This window comes from Astatotilapia calliptera, chromosome 12, assembly GCF_964374335.1.
Source record: "Astatotilapia calliptera chromosome 12, fAstCal68.1, whole genome shotgun sequence".
NCBI classification, from domain to species: domain Eukaryota; kingdom Metazoa; phylum Chordata; class Actinopteri; order Cichliformes; family Cichlidae; genus Astatotilapia; species Astatotilapia calliptera.
In genome coordinates, this window is record NC_137433.1 from 29,655,928 (window position 1) to 29,671,812 (window position 15,885).

General features: G+C 38.2%; 2 protein-coding genes across 4 annotated transcripts; both read right to left on the reverse strand.

The window, feature by feature from the left end:
* LOC113033751 (granzyme A-like) lies at nt 1–5,546 on the reverse strand. Of its 3 annotated transcripts, none has more exons than XM_080309357.1 (5): nt 5,503–5,546; nt 1,810–1,951; nt 1,124–1,262; nt 564–833; nt 1–447 (listed from the first exon to the last, which is right to left on the reverse strand). In XM_080309357.1, exons 2-5 carry the CDS (start codon nt 1,893–1,895, stop codon nt 286–288), a joined length of 657 nt encoding a protein of 218 aa, XP_080165483.1. In that variant the 5' UTR covers nt 1,896–1,951; nt 5,503–5,546; the 3' UTR covers nt 1–285. The 3 variants fall into 3 exon arrangements, with proteins under 3 accessions (XP_080165483.1, XP_080165482.1, XP_026043615.1); XM_080309356.1 differs by lacking the exon at nt 5,503–5,546 and adding an exon at nt 5,360–5,483; XM_026187830.2 differs by lacking the exon at nt 5,503–5,546 and adding an exon at nt 2,151–2,331.
* A 5,596-nt stretch (nt 5,547–11,142) lies between these two features.
* LOC113033753 (granzyme K-like) lies at nt 11,143–15,460 on the reverse strand. Its single transcript, XM_080309358.1, has 5 exons — nt 15,312–15,460; nt 14,471–14,612; nt 13,550–13,688; nt 11,921–12,181; nt 11,143–11,789 (listed from the first exon to the last, which is right to left on the reverse strand). Exons 1-5 carry the CDS (start codon nt 15,373–15,375, stop codon nt 11,625–11,627), a joined length of 771 nt encoding a protein of 256 aa, XP_080165484.1. The 5' UTR covers nt 15,376–15,460; the 3' UTR covers nt 11,143–11,624.
* Between the last annotated feature and the right edge of the window lie 425 nt (nt 15,461–15,885).

Genomic DNA, 15,885 nt, shown 5'->3' on the forward strand with positions numbered 1-15,885 from the left:
AAGAGTTACAAACAATGAAAGATTTATTATATAGTAGAATGTTTATAAAAAATATCCTATGAGGGGTTTTAAGCAGGGATAGATGGAATGAAAAATCAACAAAAAAGAGCATGCTCAAAAAAATTCATCAAGCTAACAGAAACTGAAATATCAGAAAATAATGTGAATATGAAATGATAAAATGGCTAATGGTCATGTAAGCAGTCTACATTAAAGGCATGGACATTTATTATCAAAGAAAAGATTTGCTTCTTGCTCAGCTTGTATGGATTGACACCTGTGGGTTCATAAGATTTCTAAAGATTGCATTGTTTTTTTGATCCACTTGAGTTGTTTCTCTGAGAGAAACGAGTAGACTCCAGGTTTTTTAATGATACCACAACCTTCTCCGAAAGAAGTGACTCCAACCAGCACTCCATTGCACACGAGTGGTCCTCCTGAATCCCCCTGGCAAAAGAACAAATATATTAGTCTTTCTTTGACTAACTTACAGGTGTCACAATGTCAAAAGGGTGTTGAGTTGGATGGATATTTACTTCCTTACATACTTTCTATATACTTACTTGACAGGTATCAGCCTTTTTTTTACCATTTGAACCAGCACATATCATGTCACTGGTGATAACTGGGTTGTGGTTGTAATAATCACGAGAGTTGCATGTCCGTCTACCAACCACAGTCACATTGACAGACAGGAGAACATCTGATGTTTTCTTGTTTTCAGTTTCTCCCCATCCAGCAACCAGACACTTGCTTCCAGCTGGAGGGTCCTTGACAGTTTTGGCTAACTTTAGACATTTTACTGTCTTGGTTTGCTTTACTGGTTTCTTCAACTGAAAAAAATATATATATAAAAAGGAAGATTACATGTTGATAATGACTACATTACATACAGAGAGCTGGCCTTGAATTTTAGTATTTACTCTATAGGCAGCACGTGCTAAAGTCTTGACACACCACTCATTTATTTGTATTTTGCTTGGAAAATCCAAAACAGGCACAGTGATTTATTGAAATATGTCCATACATGCACAGAAATAAATCATATAAGATTGCAAACAAACTTGTTCACATTATTGCATCTCTCTTTCACTTGCTTTTGGACAATGAATTATCACTTTACCTTGAGCAACATGAGGTCATTGCCCTTGATTGCCTTGTAATAGTTAGGATGAGGAAAACGTTTATCAACCGTTTGGACCTGCTTAGAATCTTTTTCTTTTTTCCTGATTGAGTGTGCTCCCAGGGTCACCTTACTCATACTGTGGAAGAAAAAAAATATTAGTGAAATTTCAATTATATAAAAGGTTAATAGGTCAGATTAACCTTTTTAAATAAAACAATTATCAAAATATCATAGTAAATGTGTGTTATTATATATATTTGGTTTATGGCTATTATAGAGACTGCATGGAGTTTTCCTCCAGCTGAATTTTAACAATATTAATGTTGCAGTTATGAAAATTTCAGAGTGCAATTTCTCTTTCAGTGACAGTGTTTACCACACACTTCTTGTTTGTAACATGATTATTCTGTTTTAAATAAACATTTAATCTTTTTCTCATTTCTTGAATTATGACCAACATCAATATTTGCAGACAATGCAGACAAATCTACTTGTGTCTTACAGACTTACAGGCCTGTCTATAAAAATCACATACAGTATGTATGATGCCAATTTGATTGCTATATTTCTATCTATGGTAAGAAAATAAAGAATTTGTGATATGTATATATAGAACCATATACTTCTTTGTGTGTGTGTGTGTGTGTGTGTGTGTGTGTGTGTGTAAGTCCTCATGTTCCTACTTGGTGCAGTGTGCAGCTGTCAGGACCCATTGTGGATGGATTAACGTCCCTCCACAGAAAGATTTTTTGCTTTCCACATGGGCCATGAAAGGCAACGAGTGTGGCTTGACTTCTTTCCCTTCAATAATTTTGGACCCATGACCTAGAAAAAAAGGAAATATCCATCACATAAAGTCAGCAGACGATGAAGCTGAAAACAGATTCATGTAACAAACATCCTTCACCAGCTGCTTTTGTAATGCTGAAAGATATCAATAATGTGACTATGCATTCTGCTTATTTAAATGCATGAGAAAATTATCTAATTATCTAATTAAAGTTCAATACAAATCATTAATCACCTGGCTGGATGATCAAGAGGAGCATGCATGGAATTAAAACACTGAAATTACTCAGGCAGAACATTTTGCATTTTGTCTCTCATAGATGCTGTATGCACTGAAACTGTGACGCTCAGCTTTATATAGAGAGCTGAAAGGATGTGGTCTGACAACTGAAATTAACAAGTCAGCAAAATAAACACCCAAACACTTGTGATTAAATATATCATTAACAAGCTTACCCCATTCACCACCAACAACAATAATAACTACAGCAACACGCACGCACACTTATCCATTTTTTGATCGTGAGAAATTTGACTAGGTGTATTTCTCATTAGTGATGGGTCGGCCGCGAACGAAATGGCTCTTAGAGCCGGGTCTTTGACGTGAAAGACGCGAGCCAGCTCCTTATCGCGAGCCGTGGTTTTTTTTTCTTTCTCTCCCCTCTCTCCAGTGTTGCCAACTCCTCAGTAAGGAAAATCGCTATTGGTTGTCCTAAAAGTCGCTAAATGACGTCATCACCTAATTTGCATAATTGGTCATGCTAATCTAATTGTAACCTACGTTGTTGGAGAGAGAAATAACATCGTGGAAGAGACATAAAGTGAGTAAAAAACGTCCTAAATGCATTTAGAGTTTATTTAGAACTACAAGTTAAATTTCTTTTAGCAATTATTGTTTTTTTTTAATGTCATAATTCCAACCCTGCTCCTTTACCCGGGCTTGGACCGGCAAAAGTGACCCAAAATAGGCACTCTGGTGGAGTTACTTTGTGTGTGTGTGTTTATAAGTAGTTTTAAACCTTGTGATCCACAAAAGAACATAAGAGTAAAAGAGTAAAAGAAGAACTGACTGCGTTACAGCACCTGCTGCTTGTTGAGAGTAAAAGCGATACGCGCTTTCACGTCAAAAAGTTGTCATAAATAAGTCTCCAAGAACACCAGAAAAAGTCGCCAGATTTGTTGATAGTCGCTTTTTAGAAAAAAAGTCGCTAAGGGGGTCTGAAAACTCGCTAAATATAGCGACAAAGTCGCTAAATTGGCAACACTGCCTCTCTCTCACACTTTTTTCCGCTTCACTCAGCATGCGAGCCTTGTGCTTTACGCTGGGAAGAGGGGGGAGGGGCGGTAGTTACACTCAGTGTTGCCAACTTAGCGACTTTGTCGCTATATTTAGCGAATTTTCAGACCCCCTTAGCGACTTTTTTTCTAAAAAGCGACTAGCAACAAATCTGGCGACTTTTTCTGGTGTTATTGGAGACTTATTTATGACAACTTTTTGACGTGAAAGCGCGTATCGCTTTTACTCTCAACAAGCAGCGGGTGCTGCTGTGGGCACCTCGCCCGTGCCAAAGCGCTCACAGGCGGAGGATAGTCCTCCCCCAGCTGCTATCAGGGCAGGAGATGTTCACCCCTATGCGTCCAAACTGCAAATGAATCGCGCATGAGCAAAGCCGCTGCTCCCGCACTGACTGTAACGCAGTCAGTTCTTCTTTTACTGTTATGTTGTTTTGTGGATCAAGTTTAAAACTACTTATAAACACACACACACACACACAAAGTAACTCCACCAGAGTGCCTATTTCGGGTCACTTTTGCCGGTCCGAGCCCGAATAAAGGAGCAGGGTTGGAATTGTGACATTACAAAAAACAATAATTGCTAAAATAAATTTAATTTGTAGTTCTAAATAAATTCTAAATGCATTTAGGACGTTTTTTACTCACTTTATGTCTCTTCCACGATGTTATTTCTCTCTCCAACAACGTAGGTTACAATTATATTAGCATGACCAATTATGCAAATTAGGCGATGATGTCATTTAGCGACTTCAAGCGACTTTTAGGACAGCCAATAGCGATTTTTCTTACTGAGGAGTTGGCAACACTGGTTACACTCAGTAGCACAGGAACAGAGCAGGAGGGAGAGACAGAGAAAGAGCCAGGGATAACAACGTCACATTAGAAAGGTATAGTAATCATCCACAACTATTCAGTTGCAGATGCTAAAGGATTCAGAAAGTTTATTCATGCAGGTCCATATGACAGAGAATATGCATCTTCTTTTTGTTTTCATATTATAATTTATATTTAATTGTGTTGTGGTTTGCAGTGTTTTGTGTTGTTTCACTTTAAATTTGTAAAAGGAAAAAGCTGAAAATTTAAATAGCTAAAAGTTGAAATGTGAATAGTTGATTTTTTGTATTATATGATTTATTTATTACATTTTATGTTGAGTGAATAAATAAAAGTATATTTACGGTGGCCCCTACAGACAAAGCACATACAAACTTCAAATCACGTAAAAATACGTAAAAACTCCAAAACACGTAAAAACTCAGAAGCACATAAAAACTCAAAACACATACAAAAGACAACAGAAGTGCTCCAGGATGCTAGGCGCAGTGTTGAGCTTTTGTTACCTAGTGGCTACACAAGCCAGCAAGTACCAACGACCGGATTTGGTGTGTGGTAATAACAGGTAAATTAACTTTTTTTTTTAAATTATTTGACTATATATGAATGCTTGTGTATAAAAACACAAACAATACACATATGCTTTCATGCTTTTAATTGTGTCATTTAGGTGATCTAGGTAGCTCTGTTTTGGAAGTTCAGTTCATCCTAGAAATGTGTTTTGGAGTTTGTATGTGCTTTTTGGAGTTTGTACGTGTTTTGTCTCTAGGGGCCACAGCATATATTTATATATAAACATATATAAATAAAACCACTTTTTTTTACATTAGTAATTCCTTTTGTGCATAATTTTATATTATTGTTAATAATAAATTAGTTAAAGCAACAAAACAACCTGAAGAGCCAGTTCGGAGCCAAAAGAGCCGGTTCTTTTTAGTGAGGCGAGCCGAAAGAGCCGGTTCTCTAAAAAGAGCCGGACATCCCATTACTACTAGGCTGCGGGGGTCGGGGGTTCCTGCTGTAATCCATATCACTGCTGAGATTTTGTGGGCCATCATAATCTAACCACCAAAAACCTCTATTTGAATTCTTTATATCAATAAATCATGTCCACTTGCTTCTAATAAGCCCTTCTTATTGAAATTTTTAAATGCAATGAGGATTTCTACAAACAAAAACATGGATGTGCCATGGGCTCCCCAATTTCTCCAAACACAACATCTCAGTGCTCTTCAGACCCAGCCACGCCTTCAGACAAAAATTGGTTCATCGAGGACAAAACTCCCCAACACAACTACTGCAAGGAGTGCTGACCTCTGAAAGAAGAATGTAAGAAGTCATCTATGTCCACTGTGAACAACTGTCTATGAACAGAGGAGGTGGCTTACGACACCATCTGTCTGCCACCTGCAATGCTGTCATGAGATCCCTTCCCAGGTGTCTCAATTCCTACTCACATCATGGGTCAGGTGGCTCAATGGGTCACGTGATAGGGTGAAGTAAGGTGGCTTCAACACATTGTAATGGAAAAACTATCTTACACATAGTTGTTCATCCATAATCGATAATGGTGGGTGTGGTCCACTCAGGTTCCTCAAATTTTGGTATGCTTTCTGAGATCTGACCTTCCTGCTCTAATATCTGGCACTGCTTTATCTCATCCTCTGACAGTAAATCTAACCTTACTTCTACAGTTCTCTGTAAAATTCATTCTCTCTGACTCACATATGGCACTTAGTAGTTAAAAACAGAATGATAGTTTTGTTTTGAAAGTGTTCCAATTACTGTACGTTTCTTAAATCCTATGAAATTGAAGATAATAATTTAATATGGAAAAAACAATTAGATTTGTAGGAATAATACATAATATCTGCAAAAAAAGAACCTGGAACCAATGCAGGTTCCAGGTTCTTTTTCATTTTAAAAAGAACATCCATGTTGTCTGACAGCACCGTGGAAACAAATCATAATAGTAATAATTGTAGCATTTGTATGCCAGTATGTTCCATGCTCCTCGTTTCCTAGTGTTTAATTCTGTGTTTCCCTGTTCGGGGTTTTGGTTTGTTTTTTGAAAGTTTGTTTTATGAAGTATCTTTTTTTTCAACAAATAAAGCTGCTGCTTGAAGTTTACGACTCCTACTCTGTGCTCGTGATCTGTGACAGGTAAGCAGTCCAACAATTCAATTCAATTCAATTCAATTCAATTTTATTTATATAGCGCCAAATCACAACATAAGTCGCCTCAAGGCGCTTCATAGATACAGAGGAAAAAAAACCCAACAATCATATGACCCCCTATGAGCAAGCACTTTGGCAACAGTGGGAAGGAAAAACTCCCTTTTAACAGGAAGAAACCTCCGGCAGAACCAGGCTCAGGGAGGGGCGGCCATCTGCTGCGACCGGTTGGGGTGAGAGAAGGAAGACAGGATAAAAGACATGCTGTGGAAGAGAGACAGAGGTTAATAACAGATATGATTCAATGCAGAGAGGTCTGTTAATACATAGTGAGTGAGAAAGGTGACTGGAAAGGAAAAACTCAATGCATCATGGGAATCCCCCGGCAGCCTATGTCTATTGCAGCATAACTAAGGGAGGATTCAGGGTCACCTGGTCCAGCCCTAACTATATGCTTTAGCAAAAAGGAAAGTTTTAAGCCTAATCTTAAAAGTAGAGATAGTGTCTGTCTCCCAAATCCAAACTGGAAGCTGGTTCCACAGAAGAGGGGCCTGAAAACTGAAGGCTCTCCCTCCCATTCTACTTTTAAATACTCTAGGAACAACAAGTAGGCCTGCAGAGCAAGAGCGAAGTGCTCTAATTGGGTGATATGGTACTACAAGGTCATTGAGATAAGATGGGGCCTGATTATTTAAGACCTTGTATGTGAGGAGCAGGATTTTGAATTCAATTCTGGATTTAACAGGAAGTCAATGAAGGGAAGCCAAAACAGGAGAAATATGCTCTCTCTTTCTAGTCCCTGTCAGTACTCTTGCTGCAGCATTTTGGATTAGCTGAAGGCTTTTCAGTGAGTTTTTTGGACATCCTGATAATAATGAATTACAGTAGTCCAGCCTGGAAGTAATAAATGCATGAACTAGTTTTTCAGCGTCACTCTGAGACAGGATATTTCTAATTTTAGAGATGTTGCGCAAATGGAAGAACGCAGTCTTACATATTTGTTTAATATGTGCATTGAAGGACATGTCCTGGTCAAAAATGACTCCAAGGTTCCTCACAGCGTTACTGAAGGCCAAGGTAATGCCATCCAGAGTAAGAATCTGGTTAGATACCATATTTCTAGGCTTTTCAGGGCCGAGTACAATAACCTCAGTTTTATCTGAATTAAGAAGCAGAAAGTTAGCGGCCATCCAGGTCTTTATGTCTTTAAGACATTCCTGCAGTTTAACTAATTGGTGTGTGTTATCTGGCTTCATGGACAGATAGAGCTGGGTGTCATCAGCATAGCAGTGAAAATGTATGCTATGTCTTCTAATGATACTGCCTAAGGGAAGCATGTAAAATGTAAACAGAATTGGTCCTAGCACTGAACCCTGTGGAACTCCATAATTAACCTCAGTGTGTGAAGAGGACTCTCCATTTACATGAACAAACTGGAGTCTATTAGATAGATATGATACAAACCACTGCAGTGCAGTCCTGTAATACCTACAGCATGTTCTAATCGCTCTAATAGGATATTATGGTCGACAGTATCGAATGCTGCACTAAGGTCTAGCAGGACAAGCACAGAGATGAGTCCACTGTCAGAGGCCATAAGAAGATCATTTGTGACCTTCACTAAAGCTGTTTCTGTGCTGTGATGAGCTCTGAAACCTGACTGAAACTCTTCAAACAAAACACACAATTCCACAATTGTTCCACTCCAAAACCTGGATAAACCACAAAACAGGCAGATCAGTGGGGTACTCATGAGGAAATAACGTAACTGCTTAGAGCTGGGGCTTCACTAACTTTTCTCCAGGCGATCCAGGAGAGAAGGACGACTGCTGCCTAAGTGAACACCTATAGATCCTTAATGTGTCAGGAGTATTGGAACAGTTGAGACACAGTTTTTCTAAACACTGCGTCTCTGTTTCTTTTAAATCCCAAAACACGCTGCACCAAAAATTGGTTCACCCAAAGGATCGGGTCCCTCGACACAATCAGAGTAATGTAGTGTACGCTGTTAAAAACCAAACAACCGAAGCGGATGGCAGAACACAGAAGAGCTAACTCATCACCTCAGGTCTCCGTAGTCTATTCACACCTACAGGCTAGTGGCCACTCTTTCAACGATGAGGACATACATATCCTGGACAGGCAGGAATTCAACTCTCTATGAATGGTACTAATGGCCATTGATCACTGATCTTTGATTAGTGTGCTTGGATCAATGTTCATGACAATTTGCCTATTAATGATCAAGGAACTGAAATCCCAGCGCATTGCTCATTCAGTGGTGCTAGTTTCAGTCATTATGGAAAGGTAGTGTTTATAAGGTTGGGGAAACCTGCAGTAAACTGAGACCGAAGAAGTCACTTGGATGAGTGATGAAACGTTTCTCTCATTGAAAACACTATGTGTTTTTTTGTTTGTTTGTTGTTTTTCTTTACTGTTCCCAGTGTTGTTACTTGTTCTGCTTGAAAAAGCAGAACAAAACATGACAAACCAAAGACAAGAAGGAGACTAACAAAAACTAAACTGGGAAAGCTAAACACAAAACACTACATGAAATACAAACCTGGAAAGAGAAGCAGATGAACTGGCAACAGACAGAGGAAGATGGAGGACTAAATACATAGAGGGGTAATTAGGGAATGAGGACCAGGAGGGAAACACAGCTGGGATTAATCACACACATGAGGCAGGGAGGAAGCAAAACAGCAAACTCTAACACAGGAACAACACCATAGAAACCAGAATGACTAGACATAACACAAGGAACACAGGTGAGGCACAGTAACAAAACCTAAAGACTAGAAATCACCAAAATACTAAAGAATAACCAAGGGAGCTAGAAATACAAAAGACTAAATCACAGAATATTAATATTCAAAAACATAAACACTGGGACACTAGACCCAGGACCATGACAGTGTTTAGTGCAACATACTTTGGTATACTCTCATATTCTTGTTGGCATTACTGTAATTTTCTTTTGAAGGAAACAATCCTTCCATTCTCTTCCACTTATCCAACTTTAAGGCTTGCATAAGACAAGAGGAGGGGTACACCCTAGACAGGTCACCAGCCTGTTGCAGAGCTAACTTAGAGAGTCAGACAACCATTTACACACATTCACAAGAGAACATGTGCATAATAACATGATTTGCAACTAGTGTAAAGTACTTTTTTCAGAAAAGCAGTGTCAGATGTTTTAGAAAGGAGAGAAATAAAATATATATTATAAAATATTATTATCTGTATATTGTAAAATCATGCATGGATGTGCTGCACATGTAAAAAAGTGTCTACATGGGCCACAGTCACTGACTGAAAGGGGAAAGCCTTCAACATGTGCAACTAAATGTTTTAAGATTTTGTATCAACTAGTTGTGCAAGTAAGTGTTGTTTGATTGTTTTGTGTTTTTTCAGTGAATATTCTCTTTCTATACTTTACTGTAAATGTGTTTTGAAGAAAACTTGGAAGAAAAGCAGAGAAAAAGTATCATTTTTCTTAGGCCTCAAAGTCAGACTGTAATTATCACTTTCCTGCTATTATTTATTGCATTTATATTTATGTACAACCACAAATATTCAACACAGTGATTGTTGTCTAAAAGGGGTTTACTAACTATGAACTTTTGTTTTTGTCCTAGCTCAGGAACCAAATTTAATAAGTGATAGGTCTGTCTAGCTGTCAGAGGATTTTTGCTTTTAAAGGTTTTATTATTCATATAATAATCAGCTAAGAGTGTTTATATTTCTGTCTTGTACTCAAACAGCTGCATATTTTAACTGCTGGCTCTCTACTCTATAACGGAAACTGTTTGCCTTCTTATTAAATGTCAGCAGCAGGAAACCGCCACCCAAGAGTAAGAAACGACCTTGTGGAGGATACAAAGTTCTTGAGAAATCACACCTGCTTGCTTGACAAGATAAGCATGATATTTCCTTTTTTGTATGCTTCCTGCTGTGTATAAATAAAGGCAGCGAGCTGCTCCACGGGTGTGAATCTCTGTTGAGGTTTCACCCGTGCACGTTAAACTGCTGAAGTGTCTGAGTGTTATTTCATTACATCTGAGTGCTTGATAAAAGAATCTCTTACACTAGCACAAACCTATTGCTAGAACAATCAGAGACAATTCTACTGCAGCTAGCAAAGTATGGGACACCAGGCAGAACTCTTTGTGTGATCTTGTGAACAAAGGAGATGACCGAGACGAGCGCTGTTCCTGCCACTCGAACCCCGGTCACTCTCAGTCAGCTCCCCCGTAGCACTTTATTGCTTTTTATTGTGGTTACATGAATATGCGTAGTTTCATTAACATACGCCATCTAACACAAGCATACATGTGAACAAAGCGTACCGTCTGTGTGTACGTGTAGGTACGTTTGTGTGTGTGTGCCAAGATATGGCCCTGTGAACGGCTCCTTAAAAAGCCGGTGCCAGGAGTCTAGCGGTCCACCTAAACAAAGGACCCTTATACTTAGACAGATACAGAGTATGTGTACTCCCATAGTATAAATCAGAGAGAAGGTACAACCTCTATCATGACCTTAAGATGTGTGTGTATGCCAGAGTGCTCTGGAATGCACACAGTCTTTACAGACTACTAAGGATCAGAGATCCTATCAATAAGCAATCGATTATATAACTCTAAGCATATATAAGTATATGTTTCTAAGCATAAATGACAATCCAACAATAAGATCAGAGAATAATCACATCATGCATCTGCTGATTAGCTTTCTGAAAATACAATTACAAAAATGTTTCTTTAAAAGAAATTAAAAGTTATTAAATTTGAATACTAAAAATAAAAGACTAAACTATTAGCTCTGGGTCACAAACATTTTTAAAGATTTAAGAGTTAGTGTAAAAACACAATTTTGAAAGAATTGCAGTACAAACAACAAAAGAGAGAAAGAAAGAAATCTTTTTTGTTCATGCTGTTAGCTTTATTAGAAAGTAGAAAATGTAAAAGGTATATAAAATGTTTCTTGGGGGTTTTCATAAACAAATCTTTTTAACTCAGTTTTCTAGTTAACAGTATTAAGTATTATCTTTTTACAAGTAAGACAATAAAAGATGGGTAAAGGTCATTTTTCACTGCAAGAAGAAATTATTTTAGGAACTGTTCTTGTAGAAATTCTTTCAGAAATAACCACATTTATGTAGACTCTACAGCAACAGCAGCCAAAACGCAATTCTGGAAAATTTAATAATCCACAAACCTTTACAATGATTGTCCAAGAGAAAGGCTGCAAAGAAGATCTGGTTTTATGTTTCTGCAGTGGACAGTACTAACCATGACGGGGCTGATATCATATATGTGTATCCTCTATGGTGAAAGCAGTGACAGATTAAGCATAAAATATTTTTGTCTTGCTTAGCTCATATGTATTGATGCCTGTGGATTCATGGCATTTCATATGACTTCATTGTTTCTTTGATCCAGCTGAGTTGTTTGTTTGAGACAAATGCGTAGACTCCCGGTACGTTCTCTTTACTCTCACACGTCCTTCCAAAAGAAGTAGCTCCAACCAGCACCCCATCGCACAACAGTGGCCCTCCTGAATCCCCCTGCAGGAAAAACAAATACATGGTAGTCATTCTTTGACTACTTGTGGATGTGAAAAAGCCAAGAGTGTTGAGCTGAATGCCTGTTTAATTCAGAGAACTAATAAAAATACACACACACTCAATATACTTACTCGACAAACATCAACCTTTTTTTTGCCAGTTGAACCAGCACATATCATGTCACTGGTGATAACAGTATAATAATAATAAGAGTTGCATGTCTCTCTGTCGATCACAGTCACATTGGCAGACATGAGAACATCAGATGGTTGGTTGCTTTCAGTTCGTCCCCATCCAGCCACCATACATTTGCTGCCAGCTGGAGGCTCCTTGACGGTGTTGCCCAACTGGAGACATTTCACTGTCTTGGTGAGCATCACTGGTTCCTTCAGCTGGACAATAATTAAATGGACATGTTACATACTGATAATGACTGTCTATATTTGACCTTTACAGTGCAGGTCATAACGTAAGTATTCATGCAGCACTGTGCTAAAGTCTTGAACCCCCACTCATTTATTTATATGCTGTATTTTGTTTTGTAAATGGAAAATAGGTGTTGTAACTTATTAAAAAGTCTAATTATACGTACACAAAAATACATTAAAGAGAATAAGTCTGCTTTTACCTTTTTTCCTCCTAGTAATACCCAGCAATTAATTTTTGTCCTCTGTCAAGGACATGAGTCTGAGACACACAAAACTTATTCATTTTCCTTTGTAGTGAACAGCAGGACTTACATCACATTTTCAACCAATCTCCATACTTCAAGAAGTCAGACATTAGGGAGAAAAGCAAAAAGAAACTACGGAAGGGGAGTCAGTCTTCCTACTGTCAGGGGTTGAGGTGAAGGGAGAACACACATCAGAGCAGGAAGGTGAAAGCTCAGAGGACATATCAGCTTTTGAGGAGCCTGAAAATTTTTTTCTCTTCACAGGCTTGTCTCCTGTATGGTGGTTGATAAACCAAATTCCAGAACTTCAGAGCCCTAGCTCATACAATACTTCTTATCCACAATGGACACTATCTGTCATCATTTTGCCCCTTCTCAGGGTCCTCAAAAGCTGGTATGTCCTCCTTCTGAATTTTCACCTTGTTGCTCTAATGCAGGGGTGTCCAACTCCAATCCTCAAGAGCTACTGGCTTGCAGCTTTTAGATGCATCTCTACTCTAACACAGCTGAATAAAATCATTGGATTACCTCTTCAGCATGCCATCAAGTTTGGCAAAGGCCTGAACACAAACCATTCATTTGATTCAGGTGTGTCGGAACAAGGATGCATCCAAAAGCTGCAGGACAGTAGCTCTCGAAGACTGGACTTGGACACCCCTGCTCTAATGCCAGGCCCTCCTCCACTTCATCCCCTGACACGTCTGAATGTCCTACTATGAGCAATCACTTCCCACTGTCGCCAAAGGGGGTCATTTGATTGTTGGACTTTTCTCTGCATGGATTATTGTAGGGTCTACTTTACAATACAAAGCGCCTTGAGGCGACTGTTGTTGTGATTTTGCGCTATACAAATAAAACTGAATTGAATTGAATTACTCTTCTTCATCATGTCATTTTGTGATCCAACAAGACTTTATGTCCACTTCAAGGGACAGAAGATAAATAAATAACAATAAAAAAGATACAACATGTTTGAAACAAAATATTTAAATTATCTGAAGATAAAATCTAATTATCACAGTATTTTTCTTCTGGGTTCTTCTGGGTTTTGCTTCACTTGGTATTGATCAGTGAATTATCAACTTACCTTGAGCAACATGAGGTCATTGCCCTTGAATGGACTGTAATAGCCAGGATGAGGAAATCGTTTCTCAACCTCTCTGACCTGCCGAGAATCAACTTCCACATTCCTGAGGGAGTGTGCTCCCAGTATCACTATAGTCATACTGTAAACAAAAACAGTTCACGCATATAAAATGGTTACAGGTCAGGAGTGTGTAAAACAATCATAAATTAATCATAGTTGCCTCATTATATTTGGAAAATTTCACCCGCGCTGTTATTGAGCCTTAAATGAATTTCATGATATTTTCCCACAGCTGAATGAAATTTCAACATTATAAAAATGTTTTAGATTATAAAATCTATTGCATATTTCATGTGTATGTAGCTGTGATGTCTGTTATTCTTTAACTGAGTGCAATTTTGTCTCTCTGTAACATGCAATAAAATGGACAAACTATAAATAAAAAATGAACAATAACTTATTTCCCAGTGTTGTAAAGGTTATATATTCATCCTCTCCAATCATTAAGCAGTTTTACATTAATAATTATAATAAAGCATTTTATATGATGCTTGAAAAGATTCTGGACAAAATAAACTGACACATATTAGTGTCTATTTTCTTGTTCCAATTCTGAAGCAAGGGTAACATAAAATACCTTTAAAGAGGATTATTTGTATGTTTGTTATTTAAAAGGCACCTTTTATACATATTTATGAATATTTTGAAGGCTGGATTAGAATTGTTTTCTGTCATTTCTTGGAGTGTAATCAACTTCTGTTTTCATTAATCTGCCAAGCTGTCAGATCAAGTCATGTCTTACAGACCTTTTCCTTGTGATCTCCTGTTAAATCTCTTTATGTATTATTTTTCACACAGTCAGTTAAACATAAATATTGCAATATTTTGATTTGAAAGTTTAAGAAAAGTAAGTGTTCCTACTCTTTGCAGTGGGCGGCTGTCAGGACCCATTGTGGATCGATTAATATCCCGCCACACACAGATCGTTCACTTCTCACATGAGCCATGAAAGGCAGTGAGTGTGGCTCGACTTCTTTCCCTCCAATAATCTCAGAACCATGACCTAAAGTAAGAAAAAATATACAGTCACATAACAAAATCAGCAGATGATGCAGTCAAAAACAGCATGCATGAAAGGAAAACACAGAAATTACTCGGGCAAAACATTTTGCCTTTTGTCTCTCATAGATGTTGAATGCACTGACACTGTGACGCTCAGCTTTATATATTAATCTGAAAGGATGTGGTCTGACAACTGAAATTAACAAGTCAGCAAAATGGGCTCCTAAACGCTTCTAAGGTTGTGATCAAATATATCATTAACAACCTTACCCCATTCACCACTACCGCCAAAAACAATAACAGCAACACACACATATACTTGCACACTTTTTAATCATGAGAAATTTGACTAGGTATATTTCTCATGGATGAATTCTTCATTGTACTTGCACGACTGTTAAACTAAACTGAGATTATTGTAATTTTCATTCTGTGCTTTAAAGACATCTGTATTTCATGAAATATTGTCATTCAAATTCATGGGACAATTGAGAGGAATGTGTAAACAACATCTGAGTGAAACGAACTACTTTATAATACATATGTAGGGTGTGTTTTACATGTCATATGGTGTATGATATGTAATACAGCAATATATGTTTCACACATTACCGATGTATTATATTTTAATCGATTCCAAGATGGACAAAATGTTTTATTTTAAAATTAAAAGTAAAATGAAATAGAAGACATTACTTACCTGGTTGGATGATGAAGAGAAACATGCATGAGAAGAAAACATTGAAATTCCTCAGGCAGGACATTTCTTCAAAATTGTTTGATCAGATGTTGAATGTTGAAACTGACTGTGATGCCCCGCTTTATATTTTGAACTGCAAGGATGTGGTATGACCACAGAATTAATGAGTCAGCAAAATTAACATACTGTGGTGAGCTCAGACAAGGAGGAGACAGAGGTATCGTTTGGTCTTGCTTTCTGCAGTGTTAGCCAGGGAGCACAGACGTTTATTTGCATTCAACAGGAGAACACTGCCGCTAGCCCAACTGGTCGGCGCAGCACTAGCATAACAACAACAACAACAAAAAAAGGCACTCCCTCTCCCAGAAAACACACAGTCGCCGAGAGAGCGCGCCACATGGTAACCATGGCAACATAACGCTGCCGCCTGGACAACAGAATATAGCTGTCAAAACAAAACCCTAAACAGCCCTGACCCGCTACATAGCCCCCACCTAAGGGGTCAGCCGTCCCCGACAACCCCATTACCCAACACAAAGTCCTGCAAACGTCGATGTGTCTTCTTTCGGTACAC

What these genes read in the sequence shown, in the direction of transcription:
- LOC113033751 (XM_026187830.2), bottom strand. Translation starts at nt 2,214, where the DNA reads ATGTTCTGCCTGAGTAATTTCAGTGTTTTAATTCCATGCATGCTCCTC. An exon ending in CCTCTTGATCATCCAGCCAG is followed by an intron (nt 1,952 to 2,150) that starts GTGATTAATGAT and finishes CTTTTTTTCTAG; the next exon opens with GTCATGGGTCCAAAATTATT. An exon ending in AAAAGGCTGATACCTGTCAA is followed by an intron (nt 448 to 563) that starts GTAAGTATATAG and finishes TTCTTTTGCCAG; the next exon opens with GGGGATTCAGGAGGACCACT.
- LOC113033753 (XM_080309358.1), bottom strand. Translation starts at nt 15,375, where the DNA reads ATGTCCTGCCTGAGGAATTTCAATGTTTTCTTCTCATGCATGTTTCTC. An exon ending in ACAGCCGCCCACTGCAAAGA is followed by an intron (nt 13,689 to 14,470) that starts GTAGGAACACTT and finishes TTTTGTTTACAG; the next exon opens with TATGACTATAGTGATACTGG. An exon ending in ATGACCTCATGTTGCTCAAG is followed by an intron (nt 12,182 to 13,549) that starts GTAAGTTGATAA and finishes ATTATTGTCCAG; the next exon opens with CTGAAGGAACCAGTGATGCT.